At 41.8% G+C, this 26,618-nt stretch overlaps 2 protein-coding genes across 2 annotated transcripts; both read left to right on the top strand.

The window, feature by feature from the left end:
* The first annotated feature begins 396 nt into the window (after positions 1-396).
* LOC125760629 (hamartin) lies at positions 397-6,391 on the top strand. Its single transcript, XM_049420923.1, has 5 exons — positions 397-1,169; positions 1,315-4,692; positions 4,754-4,911; positions 4,986-5,100; positions 5,180-6,391. Exons 1-5 carry the CDS (start codon positions 1,076-1,078, stop codon positions 5,452-5,454), a joined length of 4,020 nt encoding a protein of 1,339 aa, XP_049276880.1. The 5' UTR covers positions 397-1,075; the 3' UTR covers positions 5,455-6,391.
* Positions 6,392-9,876: 3,485 nt separating this feature from the next.
* LOC125760659 (circumsporozoite protein-like) lies at positions 9,877-11,209 on the top strand. Its single transcript, XM_049421021.1, has 2 exons — positions 9,877-10,409; positions 10,516-11,209. Exons 1-2 carry the CDS (start codon positions 10,317-10,319, stop codon positions 10,984-10,986), a joined length of 564 nt encoding a protein of 187 aa, XP_049276978.1. The 5' UTR covers positions 9,877-10,316; the 3' UTR covers positions 10,987-11,209.
* Positions 11,210-26,618: the final 15,409 nt, after the last annotated feature.

The following is a 26,618-nucleotide window of genomic DNA, read 5'->3' as shown; positions in this document are numbered from 1 at the left end:
GAAATACTTAATAGAACTCTTTTCGTACATCAAAAGAACACAGATATTTAGTATTATTTGGCCCGAAGTACACAAAAAACGCTCCATGGTGGAACGTCGATCACTATTGCGTATGTCCCATGCTGCCTATGTACAGTGTAATCATAGCTTAACCATGTCTGTTGACAGCTGATAAACTTCTTTGTGCTCCAAATGTATGTTGGAAAACAAATGGGTGCATACATTTCAACGGATTATAAAAAATGCATGTTCAGTGAAACGTGTAATAATTTGTTTTACGTGTAAAAAAATCACAACACGATACATACACTGTTTAATTATTTTTACGCAGTGTTTTTTACTCATCTGCTACCTATGGCCACAGCTGAATACAGAAAAAAAAAGGATAATTTCTCCTGTCAAAAGTTCTGACACATGTGGCCACGGCTCGACAGAAACAGAAGATGGACTGAGATAGTGTAGTGGGAAATGTAAAAACATTTGTGGCATGGAAAAGTTTTAGAACGCGACGATGGCAAACATTCGAGTGTAGTTTGTGCAGTTTATTTTCCATAATTTCAGTTCCTTTGTGTGTTGATTTATAGCCTCTGTTGTATGCAGCTGTTGTTCATTTCGAAGAGGGTTAAAGCCCATGGTGGGCTACGTTCGCCACTTGCTTCCGGTCGGATGTCGGAACTGGCTGAACAATTTCAGATTTGTACAATCAATCTAACTTAAAGCAAGCGCTTTCCATCGTTTGATCTGCATAAAAAGTTACCTTTTGTCTAACCCCTGCGGCATAGAGGTGACGTTGACCGTGCCGAAATATGATAGCAGAACAAAGATTGCTTACTGCGTGTGTATACAATCTCTGGAAAAGCGACATCGACGTCCCGGCTGTGCTACGGATGAAAATTAGCTTTCCGATCAACAGCACCATCTGGCAAACGGTTGTTTGTCCGTAGTTGCCACCGTACCAGCTGTGAAAAATACCGATTCAAGCTTTAAAACACACATATACAGACACACAAACACACACCGGAGGAGAGGTATACGACGTAATCTTATAAAGGCAAAATTAACCTAACGCAAAACAATGGATGTGGCCAATCTGTTTGACGACCTCGAGTCCAACAACATGGATAGGGTCGACGAGGTGAAGCGCAAGTTTCAGGAGATGTTTTCTTCCAGTAAGTATTGTCCAGCAACACAGTTGAAAGATCAAATCAATCGTATGGCTTTTTTGTTATCATATTTAATTACTCGTTAGTTCGTAATGCAATGTACGACATGCATAAAAAACTGCTAATGAGTGTCCTATTTGTTTACTTTTAGCCAAAGAATCCTGGCTCGCGTGCAACATGATGGAATATTTTGCTCATACGTCATCGATACGGATCGTAGAAATTCTCGTGAAGGTACAGCAACCCCACGATAAGCACATATTCGATCGGCTGTCCGAGTGGATACGCAGCGGTACATCGAAAACGTTGGCACTTACCCTGTTCGGGCACATCATCCAAAAGCGGCCCCTTTGGCTGTACAAGGTGGGAGCCCACCAACTGGTAAAGGACGTGCTGAAGCTATCCAAGGTGGAGAAAGACATCACCTCGCTGATTAATGCGGTGCTGTGCATCATCGATCTGTTGCCCGTGATTCCACTGGTGATGGGCAGCTTCGTGCAGGATTTGTTTGATGTGTTTAACTATCTCGCCACGTGGAACCAGAACGAATCGCACCTACCCGAGTATCAGCTGATACATCTGCAGTTTGGGCTGTACGAGCTGTTCACTCGGCTGTACGGCATGTATCCGTGCAATTTTGTGGCCTTCCTCAAGCATGAATATTCATCGGCCGGACGTCAGGCTGTGTTTCAGCACACGATCAAGCCGTTGCTCGATACGGTTAAGATACATCCACGGCTGGTGCTTTCCGACCGGGAAAGTGAGACCAGTCAGCAGCGATGGAAAAACATGGAACCGCATGATGTTGTGAACGAGTGCGCCCGCATGTCGCTCGAGTATCCGGAACCGCAGGAAAGCTCCCAGGCGCAGCTGCTCGCAGTGAATGGGGCCGGTGGTAACGAGTGTCCGTGTTACATGACACCGATTAAACCGTACGAGTATACTGCCGGTGGTGGCACCGATTCGTTCGAATTGCCACTGAAAGCAAACGTGAACTACTTCAACACGCTTTCGCTCGACCAACAGCTGTGTACGATCACAGCCCAAAATTCGTTCTGGTCTCCCAATAGCACGCTTATGCAGCCAACGCCTCCACCCACAACGGGAACGGTACCGCACACGCCAATTCCTACCCCGAGCTATACGATTCCCACTGTACCAGCACCACAACCACCGGCCGCGGACGGTGCATCGCCCCCGGAAGCGGCGGTCGAGGCAACGCCTGAAACTACACCCATGAAGGATATCAAACCAGCTGCTAGGCCGTACCCTACATCAGTCAAACCACAGACAGCCCGCGCCATCTGGACGCCATCGCAACCGGCATCTCCGATAAAGAAGGATGCAGGGCAGTCACACTTTAGCTACGAGTATCCGCTAGCGGTGGTGACATCGAAAAAGTTGCTTCAAGTAGTAAGCGATCGCAACCAGTCGCTGCTGCAACTGTCTGACACGGGTACTACCACCACGACGACCACAATGACAACGGTAGCATCTGCAACGTCGACCACGAGCAATAGCGTACCGTCCAGTCCGCTTCCTATCGATCAGCAGTCGGTCCCACTGTCAGCAACGGTAGTGCCAGCATCGGCCGCTTCCCGCAATGAGTCGCCCATGGTGCAGATCCAACCGGTTCAATTACGCCCGAGCGATCTTAGCCAGGAAGATCAGGAGGTGAACGATATCAACAGTCCCCACATGCATCATTCGCAATCGCTGCCGGTTGGTACGGCCGTTCCGATACGGGATCTGTGTGCGGACGAAGACCAAGACCAAGGCGAAGGTTCGCCGTGTTCAGCTGGTGGGCTGCACTTTAAAAATTCGCAATCGGTCATCAACTACACGCGTCGCCGACTGCACAGTCATTGTTTGGTAGATTCGAACGATCCGTACTATAGTACCGGTACGTCACCAGCGGACACGAGCGGAAACTTTATCCGCAATGGCGCCACCATGGCGACGCAGCTCACCACGATTGGGTCGCGTGGTGGTATCGGTGCTAACCAGCAGCTCCAGATTCCGGAACCGATGGTTGTGTATAATCGTCATCCGACCGGTGGACAGGAACAGCACCATCACTACTACCACCAGTGCCACCATCACATACATCTGCATCATCAGCAGCATCAGCACCACCATCATCATCTTGCCGGTCCGGGCGGATCGCTGTTTGCGGCACATCAGCGCCGCCATTCATTGCCAGATCTGAAACATTTTGCCCTCAAGGTGAATCCGAAACTGTTGCTCGATTCGGTTTCGATCGTGAAACAGCGCCATCTCGGCCAGCAGATGCACCGAACGGGTGAAACGACCAACGGTGGAGGGAACAGTGCGTCGTCCTCGGAGGGAGTTGGTAGCAACGCGGACAGTAGCCCATCGGAGGAAGAAGCTATATCGGCAGCTACGCATTTCCATAGCAGGCAGGAACAACGATCGAGCGAGCAGCTCGCACGCAATCAGGAGCTGTTCCGTCAGTTGCGCAACAATTTAACAACCGTGGCCACTCCAAGCAGCCACTTTCAGCACCAGCGTGTGCATCATCATCATCATCAACATCCTCATCAGCAACAGCACCAGCAGTTGGGTGATTCGTTTGCTCTCGCGCGATCGCGGATCGATCGTCAGGCGGGCGTTGACGCAGTAATGACTCCGGTTCCACCACATGCGACCATTTCGACAGCAACGCAAACGATCATCAGCTGGCCGCAGCCTTACGAGCAGATATTCTACGGAATTCTGCAGGAAGAATTGCGCTTTAAGAACAGCATTTCACAGCTGCAGCACGATCAGCAGATTCAGAAAGCGGCAGCAAACGGTGGCCGTTTGGATCCGTACGCACTTCTCGATCAGTACATCGAAACGTGCGCCAAGACACGGGCCACCATGGCCGAAAATGGCAATCGAACGAGCCTGCCGGAATCTTACTATCAGGACCACATCCGGTTGTTGCATTTGCAACTGCAGTACGAACGTCACCGGCGAGAGATACATGCCGAACGAAACCGTCGCCTGCTCGGCAAAAGCCGTAAGATCCGTGCGCTCGAGCAAAACAATGAAGCGCTCAAGGATCAGGTAGCGCGGTTGACGCGAGAGATCGCTTCATTAAACGCGGAGCTTAGTACGGTGCGCCGTAAAACGAATGCCGAGCTGACGGAAGTGTCGCGAGAATGTGTGCGTTGGAAGGAATCGCTGTACCAGGAACAGGAACGTTGCAAGGAACTACAGCTCAAGATTGAAGCACTACAGGTGGTGATCAAGGACGAGTCCGCCCAACGGCGCGAGGTTAATTTGCAGCTGGAGAACGCTCAGGGTGAACTGTTTGATTTGCGTAACGAACTGCGGAAGGCTATGGGGAAGGCGGACCTTGGTCAGCAGTACCGCGAAGAGCTAACGCGTCTACAGTCCGAGTTAATAATGATGGGCGAGGTGCAGTTGCGTTTCAAGGAGAAACTGGTCGAGCTGGAGCGGTTGCGAGCTCGCGAAGCCGAAATAGCGCTCATGAAGGCAAACTACCACGAAGAATGGAAAGGTTCGAAAAGCGTGCGGTACACTTTAAAGCGAATACTAACATTTGAATCCTTTTCTCGTAGACTTGAAATTTGCGCTTCAACAAAAGTCAGCCCAACTCGATACGGCCAAGGAGCGTCAAGCTGAGTTGGAGCAACAGCTCATTAAGCGCGAGGAAACAATCACGCTACAGAAGCGGACGCTTAAAACGGTGAAGGAAGAGTACCAGGAAAAGTTTAAGGTAAGAGTTGATCGAACGTGGGTGTGGTGGCAAAATAAAACCCGACGGAACTTAACGATCCAACCATTATGTAGGCACTGGAAAACAAGTACGAAGCACAAAAGGCAATCGTAATTCGGATGGAGGACACAATCGAGGAGCTGCGTGTGAACAGTTGCGTCGCAAAATCTCCCGATTCCGACCGTACTGGTAAGTGGTCGCTTTGGTTCAGTCAGTCAATCAGGAGCAGAATGCAAACGAATCTTTTCCTTCCATATGCTCTTTTCAGACGCTGTCGGTTCGCTTGATCATACGTCACCGCTATCGATTTCGTTAGCGTCCAGCGAAGGTCTTTCGGAGATTCGTAATCTGTCGGCGCTTGTTGCGCAAAATTCTGCCGGTCTCGGAGCACAACTCTCCGGTGGAAGCAGCACGTTGGTTGGTATGGGCAACAACAGTAGCGGCGGCATGATTGGTACAGCCGAGCTCGATTCAAATTTGCCAACGCCGACATCGGCCGGCCAGTATCCGCATGGTCCGGGTGGTGCTTTATCCGATCCATAACACCATTCTTCTGATGAACGTACCCGGCCAATGCTATTGCCCGGGCGGCACGTGCTGAACGTACGATACATATATGGATACGAGCTGCGAAAGGATATTAGCGGGAAGGAAGAAAATGTGTGCCCACCATCTGTGCCCGCAATGTTATCACTTGTTACTGCCTTTCGTTTTATTTGTTATTGTTTCACGAAATGATTCAATTCACTGTTGATTTTCTTTTTTTGCTATGCTTATTTGCTTTCGGTGATTTCAAATGATTGTAAAAAAAGGGTTCACGATTCGAATTCATTCGGAATCCGTTGTTTTGCCATACGTCTTAACCTTTGCTTTTCTTTCCTACCTTAAGTTCTTTGTGATAATCCCGTTCCGTGTTTCTTCTAAAACGGAAACCAATTTAAGGTGGAATTGAAGATAAATGTTTGTTTAACATGCTATAGAAACTGCAGCTAAATGACAGGCTTTACGGTAGCCTATCTGCGAACACCCATTCGCCGCATAATACGCCAAAGTAAAGCAAACTATGTAATGTGTTAATGTCGGATGAAGGTGGCGTAACACGGAGATCAAAGAGTGAACATCTATAAATAATTATAAATATGTATAAATACGAAAAGCATCATGATGGCAAACAACACACATCTTTGGCAATTACATGGCATTAAAAGCAGAACACAATGCGCACATACACAAACGCTGCTGTGTTTATGCATAAGTCAGGAAATTCCTACTTGAGACTGGACTGTAATTTGAATTCTCGAACACCGAAAACCCGTTGTTAGGTACGTACATAAAAATGAAAATCGAAAACTAAATCGTTGCAAGCTCACACACCTATTGAAGTTGTAGTGAAACACTTTAGCAAAGAGAAATTGTGTGTCACGAGCGATGCGACGATAACGCGATGATAATAAAAGCAACAAATTATCTAATGAAACAAGTAGCGTCCATTTTTGGGCATATTTGCGTCAAGGTTGGGTAGTATAAAAAAACACATTCGAAATATTTTTTTGTATATAGGATTTTTTACATCAGCATTTTTTTAATGATAAATCATCGTTTGATAAAGATTGGAAAAGATACGATTTTTCATGAATAGAAAACATTTTTTATGTTTGTTTTTTTTCGTCTCATTCTTCATTCTAGAAAGCTTATTGATAAAAGTTACATTTTTGAAACCAAACTACGAACAATAATTTGGCTCCCACCGCTTCGTAGTGAGGACAGCGTAAACATAATCACTGTATACATCTTTCAGCAGTGGAATGTTTAATAGCCACGAAGGAATGCAGAGCAAGTTGTGACAGTTCGATGAACCGGACAACTTTCCCACCATTTGCGAAATCATCTGACCCGATACGCCCAATTTTATACTCCCGATGTGTGATGGCACAGATATGGAACGTGAAAAAGTTGGAACCTTCATTTCGAAAGAAAGAGAACTGACGAAATTGGTACAATGGATGCACTTTGCGGCAAATTTTAAACAGCATTCTTACCGTTTGTCTTTGCGCGTTGTCTATTGCGCGGTGAAAATGCCGAAGAGCACAACCGAATAAGCAATACGAGCCACATAGAAAACAGTGATAAACAATAGTCAAGGTATGATTGATTATATTATTAAAATAATGTTTCTGTAGCTACTGGTAATATATGTTCTGCATTTTAATGCTTTTTAATTGTAATATTGCTTTGTTATTCATGTATTCTGATTAGCGCTAGTGTTCTTTATTAAACAAAACATTCCTTAAAACGCGAACCAATATAATTTTATACGCTTAAGTTAAGAAGCACTGCTTTTTGTTTGATGCCATTTTTTAAAAAACATTAACCATCTCCCACAATGAACAAAATTCACAAGCATTGTGTTTTGGTGCGCAGGAAATTCTTCACATTCTTGACCGTTCAATGAATCTCCTGCCAGACATGGCTCACACGAAAGTTTGCTCCATTCGCCGGTAAACGTGCGCTTCGACAAAACGGCAAACAAGTTAGTAAATGTGGACTGCCGTGTGAAGAAAACGAGAGTAATGAAAGCATGCACAGAAGTCCGATCACGATGATGATGATGATGATGATGTGAAGTCATTTTATTGCTCATAATTATTCAAGTGCAAATGTATGAAGCAATTTTGCGTTCGATCTACGGGTGATAGATCAAATTTCTATTGCAATTTTAATTTGTTTCTTAATTGTTTAGTATATGTAAAATTATAATTTACTTCAAAACTTTTATTACTATTCCGAACAACACATGATGGTTTTACGAGTCATTACTGTTCAACGTCGCCTTGCAATGACATCCCCAAGCGAATGTAGATGTATTGCTGTGGAGAAGTAGTTTTTCGTAAATAATTTGCAGTAATTTTATCGCCGGAAGGTAAACAGTTAGCTACAAAACAATTAGCAAACGAATGGGCCAATTAATGCATTATGCTTAATATCAATCAAACGATAGCAGTGCACCCGTGAGAAGAGTTCAATACGCGAGAACCAGACATTGACACGACGTAAGATACACGCACACCATACGATGCAAGCGACGAGATCGATTTTCATGGGGATAATAATACAGATACTTTCGTCGCACCATCCGTTCCATCGTGTTGTTGCGTTTACCATGATCTAACAGCACCATTAGCACGCGGTGCCAAATGATAATGGTTTGCATGATTTGATAAATCGAGTTGAGCATCGTAAGTATCATAATTTGTCCGGTAATTAAATTAAAACAACCTTCTCTCAACACACGGCGGCCAACCCACCCGGCTGTTTGCTGATTGCGATACCGATCACCACTTACGATCGGTGTGGTGATCAATGTTGCTGGTCGTGTTACCCGGACCGGACAGTGCTTGGTAGTAAAATGTCGACAACGCCGTTAAGGAATGTAAATAATTTAAGTTTTTTTTAATTTTATCGATATGTTAAACCTTTTGATTCTTTCGTACTATTCATAATACCATAATTTATTTTGAACAAATAATTTGTTTTTTTTTCTATAAAACCAGATAGTAAGGAGCGTACTGAGTAAGAATAAGTGAGTTAATTAGAATCTGCAGAAAGAGTTGGTTTTGGAAATCACGAAGGAGTTATATAACTTATGAATGAAATAATTAAATGAAAAACTCTTATAATTCCTTATGGCGTCGTCGTTATTTGTTAATAATTAGTTTTAGTTAGGTAATACTTAGTTTTTTCAGTCACTAGTTATAACTCTTTACGACGACTATCAACTCACTCAGAGTGAGTGAGTGAGTCATGAGTAATAGTCAACTTTATAATTAATTATTACGATGAGTATTTCATTCTCATGGCTCACGAGTAATAGTCTTGCTACCGGAGAACGGTCTAGATCGGATTTAGTATCGATCTTGCTGAGTTAGAGAAAAACGCCACTACCAACCCTACTAAAACCAGTGTATATAACCACCAGTGGATATAAAAATGTATGTAAGATATTGAATATGTTTAGTCATATAGTGTTGGTAGCGACATTTGCCATGTAACGGAAAGGAGGAATTTTGAGTGTAAATTTAAAAAAATCCTATCAAAAAGATTTCAAATTCCAGTGTATAAATAGTTATTAGTTGAGGTTGAAACTAGAGGAAATTACCAGAGATTTGTCAACGATTGATCAAAAGATTTTTTGTCAATTTAAACAAAACTTCAAATATAAAACAAAGTTTTAAAAATTAGAAATTTAAAATTAGTTTTAAAAAAATTAGAAGATAATTGAAATACGTGTATAGTGCTGAGATAAGCGTATTTTAACGATTATATAGCAACTTGTAGAAGTACACATCGTAACAACGACGGAGTGTTATAGTACCAAGTAATTGTTTATAGACATCGGTAATATCATTTTCATTTGCTACTAAGCGCCCTATTACTAAGTAGTGTACTGCAAAAACCTGCTTAATGGAATATTTTTATTGCTGTAATTTGACTGATCGTTTGTCAATCGTTTGATCGTTTAGGTCTCTAAATGGGAGAACAATTTCAGTAAAGTTCAAACAGCCACTCATTTAGTGAGATTGTCCTATCGGTAAGCATGGTGTTAAATGTTTGCTACCTACTGTACGCATGCCATTATCAAGATGAAGCCCATAACCGACGTAAATGTTTACTTTGATAGCTGCGGAAGCTCCATGTTGCAGCCAACGTAAGACTAGGCCCAGCTAGCCGTACTGAAAATCCGGTTGCGTCAGGAACGCCTCACATCTTCAAACCGTTTGCCTATCGGCTTTCATACAGACCTTGAGCAGGCATCCGGCATAAACCCTAGAACCGTGCCACTTTGCATAATACGGTCCGCTCACACGGTGGATGGGTGACCTGTGTTCCTGTGGCTGTTTATGCAGCTGCTCGAACTCGAACTGTGGACGATGCATGGCCAAAGTACCGTCATCTAATTTTATGAGCTGTATACTGCACTTGAAGCAAATTCATTTCAGCAAATCTTATCAGGTGTTGATCGGGTGAAGGTGCCGGCAACCGACTTCCAGCAGCACATTTGCGTCGTAACCATTTTTGTCAGAACATAAAAACGTGTCCTCCCATAAGACTATTGCTATTTGGCCACCGGGTTGAAGCGACCTGCTGAACTATTGTACCACACTGCAGACGTTGGAAAGGTTTCACGCAGTTTTTGTTTTTAATTTTTACATCCGGTTAGACCTTAGAACTGATAAGTTTAGTTTTGCCCAATCGGTCGTTAAAACATATGCCCATTTGGTGTAATGTGACAATTGAGCTGCTGGGACAGAATATAAGCGGACGGCATAGTTTGAGTAGCTCCAGTAGTGTTCAGTGACTTGATTACTGGAAGGTTCGTCGCTTGTGCTGAAGTCTTTCATATCGATATGGCACATCCGGCGCGATTGCTGCTCCTAACGCTGGTGCTATCGCTCGTGGCCAATCAATGGTCGCCCGTTGCTGCGTTTGAGGACTTTCTAGTGAGTTTCGTTGCCTACCAGTCAGTTCGTGAGCGTTGTAAATATTAACCTTTGTTTCATCTTTTTCCTCTTCCCAACAATTTATTATGGTGGAAATATATAAAAGGATGATATTTTCTCGATTTTCTTCGACTCGGAAAGTGAAAGTGAATCATCAGAACCGATTCATGTTGCGGGCAAACATGCGGTTATCAATGTTACGTGTGACAACTGCACACTGACGATTAATTGTCCAACATGCAGCAGTATGTCGATGGCTGGCGGAATGATGGAGACTGCACCAACTGCACCAACTGCACCGGCTGCACCGGTTGCACCCGCTGCACCCGCTGCACCGGCTGCACCGGCTGCACCGGCTGCACCCGCTGCACCGCCTTCACCGAATGGAGATGCTGCAACGGTTGCTCCGACTACAAATACTACAATGAAAACAGTCACTTCAATCCCAGCTCCTGCTGAAGAAACTAACAACAATGGTGGTGCACCCCCTCCTGACCCAGAATTGCCTTCAGGAGACGCCGTTACAATGCCTACAGCGGCATCCAATGATTCATCATCTCCACCAGCACTTTTGTAGTCATTTAATGTACATAATTAATTATTACTTTTATTAAGAAAGTACATACAATATTTGAAGTAATGTACGAAACTAGGTATAACAAAATTGATTTCTTTTATTTTAATATATTTTTATCTACCTACGGAACAGCGTTGTATTGTAATGTCGTATTTTTGTACTTATAATAGCTATTGTTTACGAAAAAAAACATGTTAAAAAAAATAAAGCATGTTTATTAAAAGTTTTTTTTCTAAAATAATTTTTTTTTCTAAAAATAAGGAAGTTTACTAATAAAAATAGAATATATGCTTTGTACAGTGCGAAGCCGATGCGCAAACAGATGATCGTTTTAATATTCAAATTAATCTAAGCTTTCTTTCTATTTTACTTCAAGTTTAGTTGACATTACAGTAAAAAGTGTCTTTCGAAAAACTTGAAGAATTTATATTCAATAATTGGCGTTAGATTCTGTGCTCTTGATGATCGCCACATGCGTTCGTGTGGGATGCAACTAGCTTTTAGAACATGGTTTCTAAAGCAAACAGTTTACGACAAATAAACGAAACGGATGATTGAGTAGTGCACGTATTGCATGCATGGTCAACTAGTATGTGCGGTCACTCGCCTACCTCGAGAGCTGGCCCCTCTCAATAAGCCCCTAAGCGGGTTTTAAAGCGTGTTTAAAATTATGCCACACTGATTCGTTATTAGAAATGTATCACTTAACGACAATATCATGAAAAACATTTGGTTTCATTTGAATAAAAATGTAGATTGAATTTAATTTTAGTAGCACGTTAGGAATTTAGGTTTTTGCCGTTACGTTTTGTCTAACTGAAAGTATAAGGTTTTTTTGTTCATTCTGAAGCCATTCAAGGAAGAATAAATTACAAATTAATAAGAAAAATTATATCAATACGGCCAGGCCGTTCTACCTGAATAATAAAAACGAAAAATTATAATAGCAATAACAAGTAACTCTTACGAAAATGCATCATAAAGAATAATGAAATAGATTAGAAAGTCTATCTAATTAAGTAGAGTTTAATCTAATTCTAAATCTAATTAAGTAGAGTAGAAGTTTAATTGAATGTCAAAATTCTAAAGCGAACGAGAAAAAAAGTTATAGCTTCATCTGATATTTAAATATTTTTTTCTATAACTTTGAATCGTTTAAGTAATTGTTCCATTTATCTGACGTTTTTCTACAACGATGATGATGATTGATACCGTCATACCGATCAAAGGTAAATTGTTATTATGTTTTGTTTGTTCAACAAACTCCAAATTGTCAACTTCCGTTGCTCTAGAAATGAGAGGTAATTGAAACCATGGCTCATAATGTACTAACTGTACCCCTGTGATTCATTAGTAACTCAGCGCATATATGCCCGGAGCATTGGCAACTCCGCTGGATAAATAATGTTAGCAAGGCAAGAAAGAAAAACCGTCCGCTAATGACACTAATTATTTGTTGCTACAAAACAACCGAACCGATGTTTAACATCGCTCTTTGACAAGTTATGACTACCATCAATGGCGGCCGCATGTGTGTCTATCGAACACCGTAGGTTGATTAAGATGTTTGAGGAATTTCAACCCAACGATTGGCAATTTTGATGATGCCTTTTAACCTAAACACGCGCATGTATCTAATCTTAAGCCATGAGCACAATCGTACATTAGCGCTAACTTACACGATTATTAGCAATAGCTGCTGCAACTACACGTCAACCCCCGTTCCGACCGTTATCGCCACCCAGTTCCTCACATTAATCATTCGCTTAGGCGAGATAAAGCGATTCGCATCCTTTGCGTTGCATGTTTTATTGATACGATAGCAGAAACGAGTCCGAAACCTCCCCGAGTACCACACCGTCACAAGCGCGGGGTTCGTGGCAAAGTGCCGACATGGAATGCGACGATTACACACCTTCCCGTATATGGGGGGGATGGAAAGGAAAAATGGAAACTACGGCAAACAAGCATTTGCGACCTCACCGGAAAACCGCAAACACAGAAGTATACAGCGAATAGCAATAAACATTACCCACGGTACTATTGCGGCTAACGGCACCAGCCGCGGATTGACTCACGAAGAAACGTGCACCGATCAAGAATGGGCTAGTAACGTGGAGCAAAACAAAACGCAAAATAAAAAGAAAGAAACTGAAAAAAAATGAGAAAAAAAGCGAACGAACAAGGAAAACAAAAACTCGTCAACCTTCTCATCATATCAAAAAGCCGAGACACATAAAATGCGACGTTAAACGCAATCGTGCCGCAGAACGTGTTTGTTTTTTGTTTTTTTCCTTGCTGTAATATCATTTTGTTCCCAATGCACATAAAATGGTGAATAAAAAAATGTTGTCCTTAAGACACCTTGCACAAGGTGGCGTAGGAACTGTACAGCGTGTGAGTTCATTAGGTCGAGTTGGCAGCATAAAGTTACCTGTGCTGCCGTGGACGTATTTAATTAAGAAGAATGATCGGAGAATTTTAAACTTCACCTAAAAAATAGTTCACAAAATTTTCTTTACATTTCCAACCTTTTAAACGTTTGTGAGAGCCTGCATTCAAACCATTAAATCCACTTAAATTCAAACATTCCGATCGATCGTCTGAATATTCATCGTCTGCAGTAGGGATCATTTTCCAATGGCTGACCAACAGGGGAAACGCCGGTGATAAATGTGTTGCTTGCATGTCAATCGTTGAGAAAATCAACCTTTCCAGCACTTCCCCGGCATGCAAACTGTGGTTTGCTTCATCGTGCGATCCAACGTTCAATCCGGTCCATCCGTACGGGATGATCATCCCCTTACCAGATAACGCCATAATTGTGCGACGCTCGAGAGGAAAATGAAATGTATGTCTTTATCATGCATTACAAATTAACAGAGTTTATCAATTAAAGCCTCGTTAGCCGTGGAGGGTGTTGGGTGGCAAATGACATACGTTTTGTTACCCCGTTGTGCCATTCGATGTGTTCGATCCTTTTTGTCCACTTCGAAATGTGATACCGTGATCGGGTTGGGACCGCACTCATTTCAGCCGCAAAAGATATGCTGCTTAGTATCCGATTCGATCCTTCCCCTCCAAACGATCGGCCGTTAACTTGTCTTGTGGCTCGATCCTGCTGCTGTATCTACTGCAGCCCGTATCGCCTATATGTACGACTTCAACTGCAAATGGATGGTACGCGATCGTACGTCATCTTGCTGCAAATCAAGGGTGCTTTCGAAGCATTAAAATCGAAGGCACACAGTTTTAAATGGCATGAAAATCCGGTATCCATTGCGCTTGCTTTCCTGCCATCGTGTCGACCTAGCAGTTCGTAACGATCGTAAGAAGTTCCGAAGACGAAACACTTGTGGCTACCAGGCTCGGAGACCGCACACTACACCGCGTATCAATTTGCCCTCCGCCGAGGGGCGTTTGGTGTAGTTATGTAAATGTCCCCTCGGCAAATTACAACGTGATCCCATTAATTGAGGTAATGGAGATTGGGTTTCATGAAATGATAACTTAATTAAATGCTAACCGGTTCGTTTCACTTGGTTGGCTTGGTTCCCGTGTGCAGGAACACCATTCGATCTTAAGAGTCTCTCTAAAGAGGATGACACTCACCTTCCTCCTTCGTTTTGGGGGGGGGGGGGGGTTTGCAATTGTAACATTGTTATCGGTGAAACCTTAGATATTTTCACCTCAATGTTCATAGTCAATTATAGCAGCTTCTCTAAACTATTTTTGTAACTTACCCTGTGGCGTAGTAAAAACTTTGATTTCAACCAAACAAAGGGCAGTCCATCTTTTCGCGGCAATAAACAGCGAATAGCCTCAACAACCTTAACCTCTTTTAGTTTACTTATGCAAACACCCTTTCGTTATTTGCAGTCGTAAACCGTGGCAACTCCCGAAGATGTTAACACGTCAATGTATATAAATCTAACCAACGCGGTACCACATTTAACTACTCGCGCAAAGGGTTACGGGTCACTCTGCTACGGTTGCTCCACAAAGCTCGTACCGTTCTAATGGGCACTGGAATTCAGACACTGTGGAAACTGGTTATGATTTGGTGGGCTATATCCTTTTGTACTATCACCACTGCAGCGAACTGGGGCAACATAGTGCTCGGTTGGAAGGTAGGTTAGATTAGGTTGTGTGTTGTTACATGAGCAGTAGTTACAAATTTGACATCGTCCATCTTCTGTACATCCGCAGTTCAGCTGGCGCCTTCTGCTGGATTTAATGGTACACAAAGAATTTAACGCACAGTTCAATAGCAGCTCGATCAATCAAGACACCAACAGTACGGGAAATGTATCGCTGTTAGGTTTGCTGTTAAAGCTTGACGGGGGCCAAATGCAACAGGAGCGGGAAACTCTCTATAAGTATTAAATTATTCAAGAAATAGCAATATTGTTAAACTGTTCTTGGAGAAATATTAAAAAAAATAGAAATAGCAAAGGAAAAAACTGAAATAATGGACATAATTTAACGCAAAACGGTACAATAAAGCTAATAACATATTATTAAGGAAGTATAACTAGTTACATTGATGACGGTCCAATGGTCTTGTGATTCGACCATAATTTTAATACAACAACGTTTGTGGATCGAATCTCCTCTGGATCGGCTCTTATATAAATCTTTGTCGGTCTTCTCCCGTGTATCAGTTTGTACAGTCAAGTAGATGTTATTTACACTGACTTTAAAGTCGCTTTTGATAGCTTGCCCTACAATCTGCTTTTAGCTAAACTTGTGAAACTAGGATTTGGAAGTCCAATTCTATCTTGAATGGGATCCTTTCTTTCGAATCGATCCTATTCGGGTAGATTGGACAACTCTTTCTCTTCGTCCTCTGTGGGGTTGTTTAGTGTAACTCACGGAAGTGTACTTATTCCTTTTCAAGCTTTTGATTGATGAACATCTCCTTTTTGCCGACGATATAAAAATCGTTCTTACCGCGTCCTCGTCCACTGACTGTCGATCTCTCCAGTGATTTCTCTCTCTGGTGTTTGCAAAATGGGTTGGTGTTCTGTACCCCCAAGATGATGCGTCATCTCTTTTGGGATATCTTCTGCTGTTGGGCTGTCATAGGATTACTCTCTATGCGCACTCAAATAAGTATAGTATCCACCTTGAAAGATCTTGGGGTATGGTTGGATGAGAGTCTCTCATTCGATTGTCACATTAACCACGCTAGAGAGTTCAATAAAGCGAACAGAGCAATAGGCCTCATTATTCGCATGTCTTTGGAAATCCGTGATCCGTTTTGTTTAAAGGCCCCGTATTGTTACAGGGTTCGCTCCGTTCTTCATTATGTCAGCCTTGTGTGGACTCCAGCTGAAGGTACTGCTATGAGACTAAAGAGAGAGTTCATAGGTGATTTACGCACTCCGCAATACGTAGATTTCTTCACGGTTACTCCGTACCTTCTTATTCTCTCCGGTGTCGATTGCTGGCCGCCAATCCTGCTTCACTGTCTATATCCTTTCCTCCGAATTCGATGTCCCTTCCATTTTATCTTCCTTAACCCTGTATGTTCCCTTTCATAGACTTCGCGACAGGCCTCTCACCTTTACCCTAACCCGCAGTTCTGTCTATTGCCAGAATGATCCCTGGTTAAGCGCATTCGCCTCATTCGATTTCAACCTTCCCATTTCCGACTTGATTGCCATTTCCCAGGCGCGGGCTCGCCTGCTTGATTCATTCACCCATCCTTCGTAACCATCCATGCCTCCTTTCAAACCTTCTTCCATATCCTAATTTCCTCCTCCCCTAGTTAGTACGCCATGTGGCAGACAATTAGACTAAATAAATAATAATTAAGGCTCATAAATAGCACAGCTCAGCTTGGTTGAGGTGATCGAAGCTAAGACTTGGAAACGGTGGAGCAATGTCGTCTGCCAATTCATTATCCCGACCTTTCGGATACATCAACGTCTAAGCTGGGACCAACACTCCTCCATGTGGACGACCTAGCAGTTCTTTACAAATTGGATCGTAAGGTGTCATTCAAATAACATGACCAGCTCACCGAAACTTGGCGAATTTAATAAGCTGTATGAGAGTAAGTTTGTCGTACAAATTATTGTGCTAATACCGACTCCTCCTTTGCCCTTCCACATATAAAGGGACCAAAAATCCTTCTTCTCGAAAGCAAGAGTTTTGTCACTTTTCGACAGAGTCCTTGTCCCAAAGGAGTATGTGAGTACTGTAATTATATAAGTTTTGGATAATCCCAGCTCCAATCGTCGTGACAGGTCTTTAGAAGGTTGAACTCCTGCACCCTAGCGCATATCTCAACATCAATGTTGTTGTCTGTTGTCGTTAATATCCAACCCGATGCATTCCATCGCCTGTTTAATCCTCTGAAAAATTAAACCGTGCCGTGATCATTAATAAAAATTTGTCTACATGGACATGGAAATTCGCCATAGCTGTGTAGGTTACGAAAAAGTGATAGTGTTCATGATTCCGATAGAATACGCAGGGATACGAGAACCGCCAAACGACGGCGCTCTATGGTGAAACGATTCAGAGGATTATGATAACAAGCCAAATATTGTGAAACGTTCATAACGCCCGGATAAAGAAGTGATCAAGAATAGTTCTACGGTGTATAAAAAAGCACAGCCTAACATAGTTCAGCTGAGATTTAAACTCAGATCGTACGTGATTGCTAATTAATGCATTACCCATCTACTATTTGACCGAATCGTGATAGTTTCCGGTAAATACCACAGGTATAAAACACTCATAAAGAAAATGATCATATTTTGTCAAATATTATCACGCAACGGTTTATATGAATCTGGAATATTTAGATCATTAAAAGCAGGGTTTTTATAGCTTAGTTATTACTTTCATATTTTTTTAAATATGACCTAACCTTATAGACAGATTGTTCAATTTTAAGGGATGCACATCGTTTGCCCTAATACCGATGTACACACGTCAGAGAAATATGCATATAAATGCATCAGTTCGCACCGGCAACCAATCAACTACACCCCGGTACACACCGGCAACAAACAGCAACGTGCCGCCTGGATGCTGCGCGGCCGGCACCACTTCGATGTGCATTCGCTCTTTCGCTTCCTGGAAATCAAAGGCTCCTGTGATTGCATGCAAATTTGCCGATTGGTGCATAAATGCATGGGGACGAGAGATTCTTCTTTAGCTCTGATTTGTTGCGTTTTTTTTTTGTTTTCTTTGCTAGTGCTCTTGTTTTATTGTTTGTTGCCGGTGCATCCGACGTGCATCGGTGGAGTTGGAGCTGCTGGATCTTCGGCTACTTTTCTCTTTTGTCGCGCCTTTTTCATAAGCTTTTCGTGTGCTTACCACTCATACACACACAAACGCACTCACACATGCAGGGTGAGATTGGTGCGCCGCCTGCTTTGCATAAAAGCAGATCACCTTTAGCCGAACCTTTCTGGATGCTGTGATGGGTTTTGAGTTATGCTTCAGTTTGCGAGCGCATTACCGCGTGTAGATTGCTGTTGTGTTATGTTTTCTTTTGTGGTTCGTGTATTTTATTAACTTCGTGTATGTGTGTACGAGAAAAAAAAGTGTTTTTGTTTCTTTCAAAATTGTTGGCCTCCTTTTTTTGTGCCTAACCTCGTTCCGTTCACGGCATCCGTGTTGCCGCCCCACCCCCGCGGGTGATTCTTCCAAGATGCACCCGGTTGTGTCACAATCGAGATCCTGCCGAAAAGGTAAATCTTCACCTTCGATGGGTACCTCCACCGTGGTACCGTTGAACCTAACGTGCCGAAAATGGCCAGCATGGTATGTAACACGTCGTACAGGAACACTTTACGCCGTGTTCGAGTCGTCCAGGAATGTCGGTCTGATTTAAATGTGCGGCGCCTTCACCGCGGGTCCCAGGCCCCAGGGAGGCCGATTGTGGTTTTATGTTGTTCGTTCTTCCACGTCGTTTTATTTCTGCCCATTATCGTTGCGCATTGTGTCTGATGTATTGGGGCATCCGGAAGATCGATTGGAAGGAAAGAGAAATGCATGATACGAGATACTGTTTTTTTTCTTTTGAAATTGGCGTTTTACGACGTACGAGAAAAAGTATTGAAATTACGCCCAAATCCTTTTTCTTACATTTGTTATTTTTAATCAGTATTTTTTAATAATGTTTAACATATTAAAATAATTTAAAAAATATTAAAAAATTCTTGAAATCAACATGCATATGTAACATACAATACGGCAAGCCCAATTACCATAACATAATTTTTAATTTTTTTTAATTATTTCAATTTAAATTAAAAAATAAACAACACACACAAGCTTTGTGTTCAATAAAGACTTTTTAGTAAATGTTGTACGAAACCTCATAACCTTCACCTCTGGGATGGGATCGGCCTCCTTGACGTTCCCTTCTTACGGTTTGTCACACTGGCCACCGAAACCGGAGGGGTGCGATTTCATCTGGCTTCCTCTGATGCCGTCAAACGCTAACCACACTCAGCCGGGTTTACGCCGGTACATCGTAACGCCGTTGTGCGCTCGTGCGCCCGCTGTACGTTCAGTTTTAGCGCAGAAAGATCGACACAGGAACGACGAAAAAAGCAATCACACCCAGGCCAGGACCTTCCGAAGGTATAGGGCGTTTTTTGTTGCTGCTGTTGTTGTTGTTGTTGTTTGTTGTATGTGTCCTCCTGCAAACCGCTTCGTCCGTCGTTCGTCACGATGCGTTGCGTTTAACGTTTCACCGTAAAAAGGGAAACACCGCAAATGAACAAGTGCTTAAGATATCGCCCTTTCGGCGCCGCCGGGTACGGTTGAGGTGATGTCAATGTTCCGTTAAATTTCCCTGCCAAGATTACATTTGCAATACGATAACTATCGGTCGCCCGAAGCGAGCAAGGTGAGAAGGCGGTACACAGGGCAGGACGCTGCGATAAGACCGAAAGGATTAACAGCAACAACAACAAAAAACTCCTCCCGGCAGAACTCGAAACTGCACCGAAACCGCACCGATGGTTACGGTACGGGGTTTTTTTTCATATTACTAAGCAAACGACAACCAAAATAACCGTGCTTAAGGTATCGAGGTGAGTTTTTTTTGTTTTTCTTCCCTGGTACAAAAAATAACGCTTTGCCCTCGTTCTTGTTATCCCTGGTTCGAAACCCGGCAGTGAGGCACGGAGTGTGACAAAACACGTTTACGGATCGATTTTGACAGCTATCCGATATGTCCAACATTATGGTGCAGCATCGGAACGAGTGAAGGGTGAAGATAGGGCGGTAGATGCCAAGCGATACGATAACTTCAAAGCGGCCTGGATGTAAAGGAAAAATGTTCTCTCATTGCCATGAACTATTTTATCAACTGTTGATTTGGTTCTGAAGATCTTTACTTGATCGTTTTACTAAAAAAAAGTAGTATAGTAATAACGCAAAATGTCCTCTTTGATTCGTTTGGCGTGATATATTTGTTTTAAAGTTTAAATAATTTATTTCTCTTGATAATGTGTCTGATTAGGCTTTTTAGATCTCAACTAGAGCGTACTAGGACTTAAGCTGTTTATCTGAGCATTAAGTTAACAGATTTTCGAAGGAAAGTGAGAAGCGTTAGTAGACATGTTTAGATTGAAATGAGGAAAAGTTATCGATTGAAGTGGAATCAAAATCTTCCGATCTTGAGTTTTTGCAATTTGAAATCGATTTTATGTCAGAAAACCCTTGCATAAAATCAATGCGCAACTTGCAAAAGCTTGGGAAAAGAGAATTTGAGGATCGGAATGAATAACTTTACAATGTTTGCATTACACAGTACTCATTAATGATCATCACTTGATTTTTTCTTCAAGTATAGTGGAACATGTTTAGATATGTGATACCCTTCAGTTTCTAGTGCTCACTTAGTGAATGTTAAAATTATGTATATACAAAGGACTAATGTGTGAAGTGAAACAAAATTCTTCAGAATCGATATCTTCAATAGATAAAATTGAAGTTTCAAAGAGAAAGAAAATTTGCATTTATGTCTCAAAATATTCTAGTTCAATTTGAAAATTACACTAAATTTCTCATTTTAACTCAAAATGCCTATATTTTCATTAATTTACATGACTTTCAAGTGGCAAAGTTAACGCTAGTTCTGGTTTCTTTTGAAACCTTAATAAATAAGGGTAAATGTGATATTCTTTCCCAATGTTTCGCTAGACTCATGGCTAGACTAAGTTGATTCTCCAAAGCTACCTTAACTCTTACTAATTGGTTAATCGATTAAAAGATGTTTCTCCTGCGAAAGCCTTTTTTTGCAGAGTATACTTTATTTTGAGTATAATCCAAAAAGCCGGAAGGATCTTACCACATTTCAGTTCAACTTGAAAAACTTTGTAAAAATCAAAAACGAATGTCTAGCTTGAGTTTCCTTAAAGTTGTCTTGTAAGCTGCAAGTACATGTAAGCAGTTTGCTAGATTTATGATAGTGGCGCCATTCTTCACACGACAGGATTGTTACTAATTCTCATCTGTTTTACACGTTTTCTAGTTCTCTTCACGCGATTTAAATCGAAGATTTTTTTTTATTGTAAAACTGCAAATCGAGCAACTAAACCAATGAGTAAGATTGAAACCAATCACGAAACCGTACAATTTCGGAATCTAAACACGGACCCGAAATGTTCATGGGAATTTGAGAGACAAGCCACTATCTCGTCCATCGAAAATTTAAAAAAAGAAACAGATCAGACCTACCTTCAATACAAGCTGGGTGGGCGGCTGTGAATTAGGTTGATAAAAAAACGATTGCCATAGATGTGGAGTGGAGCCTGTGAACGATGGAAAGCAAGGGAACAAATTAAAGCAGAACAGCCACTGGACAGCCGCTTACACGACGCTAATTCACCTGGCTGAAGATGCACCGAAACATCGCCCCGCGGGAATGCTTCTGCTTAATCGGCTGCTTCTTGGCGATGTAGCCACATGTCGGACAAGCAAAAAAGGTGAATAGCCTGTGTGTCTTTTATTTCGTCTGTTGAATGTGCTTGGAAGAATATGTGTGTGTGTGTGTTTTAGCCGATCCACTGATCTTCCGTATGCTCCGTGGTCGGTTCGATTTTCTGGTCCAAAGGCGATTTTCACTACCATGGGAACGAAGTGACCGATCTGTATAAGGATTGCCAGAAATTGCCAAAACTTATCGTATCGGCTCGTCTCGCTTTTGCCCGTTTCGTTGCCACTCACCGTACCACCGTAGTGCACTCGAAATTCGAACGAAACAACAATAAAAAAAACCCAACAAAATAGCAAACTACACATCCCACCGAATTCGATTCGATTGCATCTCGAACCACGACAATAAGCGAGGAACGCTGCATCAAAAATACAGCAACAACACCAACAATAACAACACACACGCGCGCACATTGGCATGCACCCCCTCAACCGCACCGTGGGTGTTTCCCAAGATCATTCCGAACAGAATACGGTCGAGCTGCCTGGGGAGGGCACAGCCAGGCAGGTAGGAAGCGAATAAGTCATTATAAATTCTAAAATGTAGTCCATACTTCCATTTCAGCACGTCCTAAAATTCTCTTGATAGCGATACACCATATTTATGTGTTTGGTTATGTGCCGGGATGTGGAAAAGTATTGGAATTTTATGTAGTTTTATTTACTGTGAAGAAGGCCAAACATTTTTGTCAAACCGTGTAGTTAAAAAAACCGAAAAATTCATAAAAATTGTTTATAAAGAAACACAAATTGTTTAGTCACATACGTTGAGTAGTACTTCTTCCAAGACGGATGTTTATAGTCCTTTACTTGATCGCTTCAACTTTCTCTTTCTTTATCTGGACTGATTGAGGATATACTGCTCTACTAGATCGTTAGACTTTGTTGAATTTTGTTTTGGCAGATCGATATAAAATGAGATTTGATCAACAGCCCGCGGTGTGTTAAACCGCTAGAGAAAGCACGTAACCATGCGACCTCATCGTAGAGATGTTGCTTATAGAGGTATGCTATAATGCGTCCGGATATATTATACCATAAAAGAGAATTTTACACGCTTTAAATAACCACAATTCCTTGTAGTTCATCATCCACGAATCCCGATTAGGAGCATTAAATCGCTGCAATCAGATAAAATTTTAAGAACATACACTACTAAACGTTAAAAATAATATTTGCTGTTATTTCGAAAACTAAAATTGTTTTTAAAAAAACCGATTATTTTACCTTTCATTATTCACGTTGATATTCTTAAACTCTTCTTTCTTATTATACAATATCTTACTACAATTTTTTATTGAACTTTTTTTCTAACACATATTGTTTTAAGAAATATAAAAAACACATTTAAACATTATGCAACTTATATTAAGTTTACAAAAATTCCATCCTAAAGGTTTGTGCGCCGCTCTTCTCCAATTGCGTTATTAATTCCTCAACATTCCTTCAACCGAAAGGTGCATGCAAAGGTAGCTCCACCGGCTATTATTACAATCCAACGTGTTAAAATCATTTGTGTGGATTGTTTGCTGCTGATGCTACCAGCCACTTTTTGATGGCATTTTTGCTCCTGCAGGCTGGTTCCATGGTTTCTTCCTTCTTTCAACGGAAGATTTATAGCACAGACGCGTCAAATATACTTTTACTTGCACGCAAATACTATTCGTTTCGATGAAAGGTGTGAAATTAAGTGCATTTGAATATGGATATAAGGTCGACTAAGTGACACTGAATACATTAATTTTTAATACAAACCAACCTTTGCTAGCATCCCGGTCTGGTGGCATTAATTCTTCAATGTTGGACACCTCTGACTATTAAAGGTGAAAGACGAGAGCATCCTCATGATTGACAGCATTAGATGGGGATGTGATTTTACCCAATTTTCTGTCTCGTTTTATCTCCATTCTGTTATTTGTTTCACACTCACTCTCTATCACCTTGAATTAGAACATGACCACTTTCTGGTTGCGACTGCTACACGGCGACGATCTTCTTCATCATCGCACGTCAAACTTGCGTGCACATCATCGCCCTCGGAAATGCAGCCCCGACAGCGAATACCGATGGGAATCTACACATTCTCGAGGGCCCATGACCGCGCGCGCACACACGCACACACAGAAATATCCTACAAAGGGTGCCCATCGGGACTACGGGGTCGTCCGGGGACACCATTTGTATAGCGAGCGTAGTGCGTGTGTGTGGGGCTGTGTGATTAAGTGGGTTTAACAACGGTAGCAACGGCTATGTCAAGTGCATCGTCTCATCCAGGACACAGTCCGCTTCTCTTTGCACCGCTTCCTCCGCACCTTGTTAGCATCTTTGTTTCTCTTTCTGTTTCTCATCCGCCCGGGTCGCATCCTTCCTTTGGTCGATCGCAATCTGATCGTACATGGGCGAAATGAAAAGCTAAAGCTACGGACCCGGCCCGATTGCTCTGCCCGTACGGGTACGGCTTTGGGGACGGCGGTTGGAATGTGTTTGACGTGGCTCCAAAAAGGGAGGCTTCAGGTGATCTTCTGCTGCATTTGTTGCTTCTTTGCGTTTCGTTTTGCAAACCGTTCCGGCCCCTTGTCGCTTTCACGGGTGCAGTCGAGGTTCGAGTTCAAGGCTAACGATATTCTAACTCTCTAACCTTCATCACTCTCGGTTTTTATTTCCTTTTACCTTGTATTGTTGCCATCACAATTCCGTTCGCCGCCAGACCAATGTTAGCTAATTTTAACCACTTGTTTACTGTCTTCCCATCCGTACTTCGTTGTGGGGCAAAAAAGTGTTCGTTTTACATTGGGAATTAAAATTTTCTTTTAGAAGTTTATATTAGTATGCATCATCGCTTGTTTAAACACCGTTTTGATCTTTGTAAGATGTCCAAGAATAAGAAAAAAAATAGTACAAAACTACCTATTCCGCGATGAAATAGCTAGTTTGACCAACGAATATACCAAATTATCTCTAGAAAGAGAAAATACCGGCGGTTCGAGTTCAAATCTTAAAGTCGGAACCGTTTCGGAATACATTTCAAGTTAAAGTAGAATGCAGATATGCAAAATCTTCGTCAAATGCAATTCTTTTTTAGACATGAATTTATTTATGTATCAATTTTACTTAACTTGTGGCTTGAATTGCTTAAGTTTGTACAGAGTCAATTTGAACTTGAAAAAGTTTAAAGAATTGTGGCAAAGATTCATTTTGCCGTGCTCCTGTTCCATTTAAAAGTAGTTTCCAGCTTTTCTAATAGAATTCGTATGCCCGGTAAATATATTCGAAACTAAATTCTATTAAGCCTCATTATATGATTATGACGATTGAAGTAGATTTAATCCTTTCGGGGAGCTTTGTTTTAAAGAGTATTGGAGTTCAAGTGGCAAAGCTTAAATCATTTGACATGTGTTGAAAAATTTTTTTTCTACATTCTAGAGTTTTTGTAAATCTAAATCGATTTTGTTTTAAATTTTCTCAACTGAAACACTGCTGTTTACAGAAGATGCTTCACAATTATGGCATTAAGAAAGTATTAAAATAAATCGTTTTTGTTCGATCTCATCTCGAGCTTGTAAACTGTTGTAAATATATATCTCTCTCTCTTGTTGGCTATAACGACCTTACAGGTCACGCCGGCTATTTCTGGCTTACTAGACTTATTTTTACCACGTAGCCGGATAGTCAGTCCTTACTACGGGGAGACGGTCCGGATGGGATTTGATACCCATCCCTATCGTGTGGAACCGGCACCGTTTATCATATGCACCACCGGGCAGCTCCCCGGTTGTAAATATATGTATTACTAAATTACTGAATTCGATTCAAAGCAAGGAAGCAGATTTATGTAAACTATGAAATTGTACATCAACTCAAGTATTTCAATCATGGAAATAATGTTTTGCAGGGCTTTCGATGGGGCAATAGAATTTTGGCATAAGTATTAATAATAATAATTAATAATAGCAATACGACCAAGCCGTTCCTTATAAAAAAGAATAATAATTATAATGGGTAGTGTATGTACAGGAATATCAAATCTCATCAGGACTGTCTCCTCGTAGCATGGACTGACTATCTGGCTCCGTGCTAAAAATAAGTCTAGTAAGCCAGAAAAGACAGGCATGATCTTCAATGTCGTTAAGCCAAGAAGAAGGATAAAAAATAATTCATCTGTAATAAAATAGTGGTGACCATAATACGCCAAGGCCATTCTTCTGAATATTGAATTAAAAGAACATGCATTTCATTTTATCATATTTGTATTTTTTATTTAAATTAATCGCGCCTTTTGTGGCTCCCTTGAATTTGTAGACGTTCATAAAACCATAACGCCATCTCAGAACCCACACAGAGTACATCGAAAAGCACATCAAAAAATCGTCCAATACTTCTTACCCTAATTGCATACAAACCAACAGGCAAAGGGTAAACATTGCAGTAGCGTACAACGATGACTAATGGGTATTTTTGCTTGGTTGGGTTCGGGCTCAAGAGTTGTACCACATGTTTTCGGACCAAAGCTATTAAAATGTGGGTCACTGAAATGTACCCGATCGTTGCTTAGAAAGCAATCGTAACTACATTTTACCGTTTGTCCATCATTTTTGCTGTCGATATGTTAGAGCCGATATGGAATTAAAACAAAGCTGCACAATTTTCTCATTTCAATA

The sequence above is a fragment of the Anopheles funestus genome, chromosome 2RL (assembly GCF_943734845.2).
Source record: "Anopheles funestus chromosome 2RL, idAnoFuneDA-416_04, whole genome shotgun sequence".
NCBI classification, from domain to species: Eukaryota; Metazoa; Arthropoda; class Insecta; order Diptera; family Culicidae; genus Anopheles; species Anopheles funestus.
The sequence above is the reverse complement of the archived record's forward strand: the minus strand, read 5'-3'. Positions and strand labels throughout refer to the sequence as shown.

Coding starts and splice junctions, on each gene's coding strand:
- LOC125760629 (XM_049420923.1), top strand. CDS start 1,076: ATGGATGTGGCCAATCTGTTTGACGACCTCGAGTCCAACAACATGGAT. Junction 4,912..4,985: donor AGTACCAGGAAAAGTTTAAG/GTAAGAGTTGAT, acceptor ACCATTATGTAG/GCACTGGAAAACAAGTACGA. Junction 5,101..5,179: donor TCCCGATTCCGACCGTACTG/GTAAGTGGTCGC, acceptor TGCTCTTTTCAG/ACGCTGTCGGTTCGCTTGAT.
- LOC125760659 (XM_049421021.1), top strand. CDS start 10,317: ATGGCACATCCGGCGCGATTGCTGCTCCTAACGCTGGTGCTATCGCTC. Junction 10,410..10,515: donor CTGCGTTTGAGGACTTTCTA/GTGAGTTTCGTT, acceptor AATATATAAAAG/GATGATATTTTCTCGATTTT.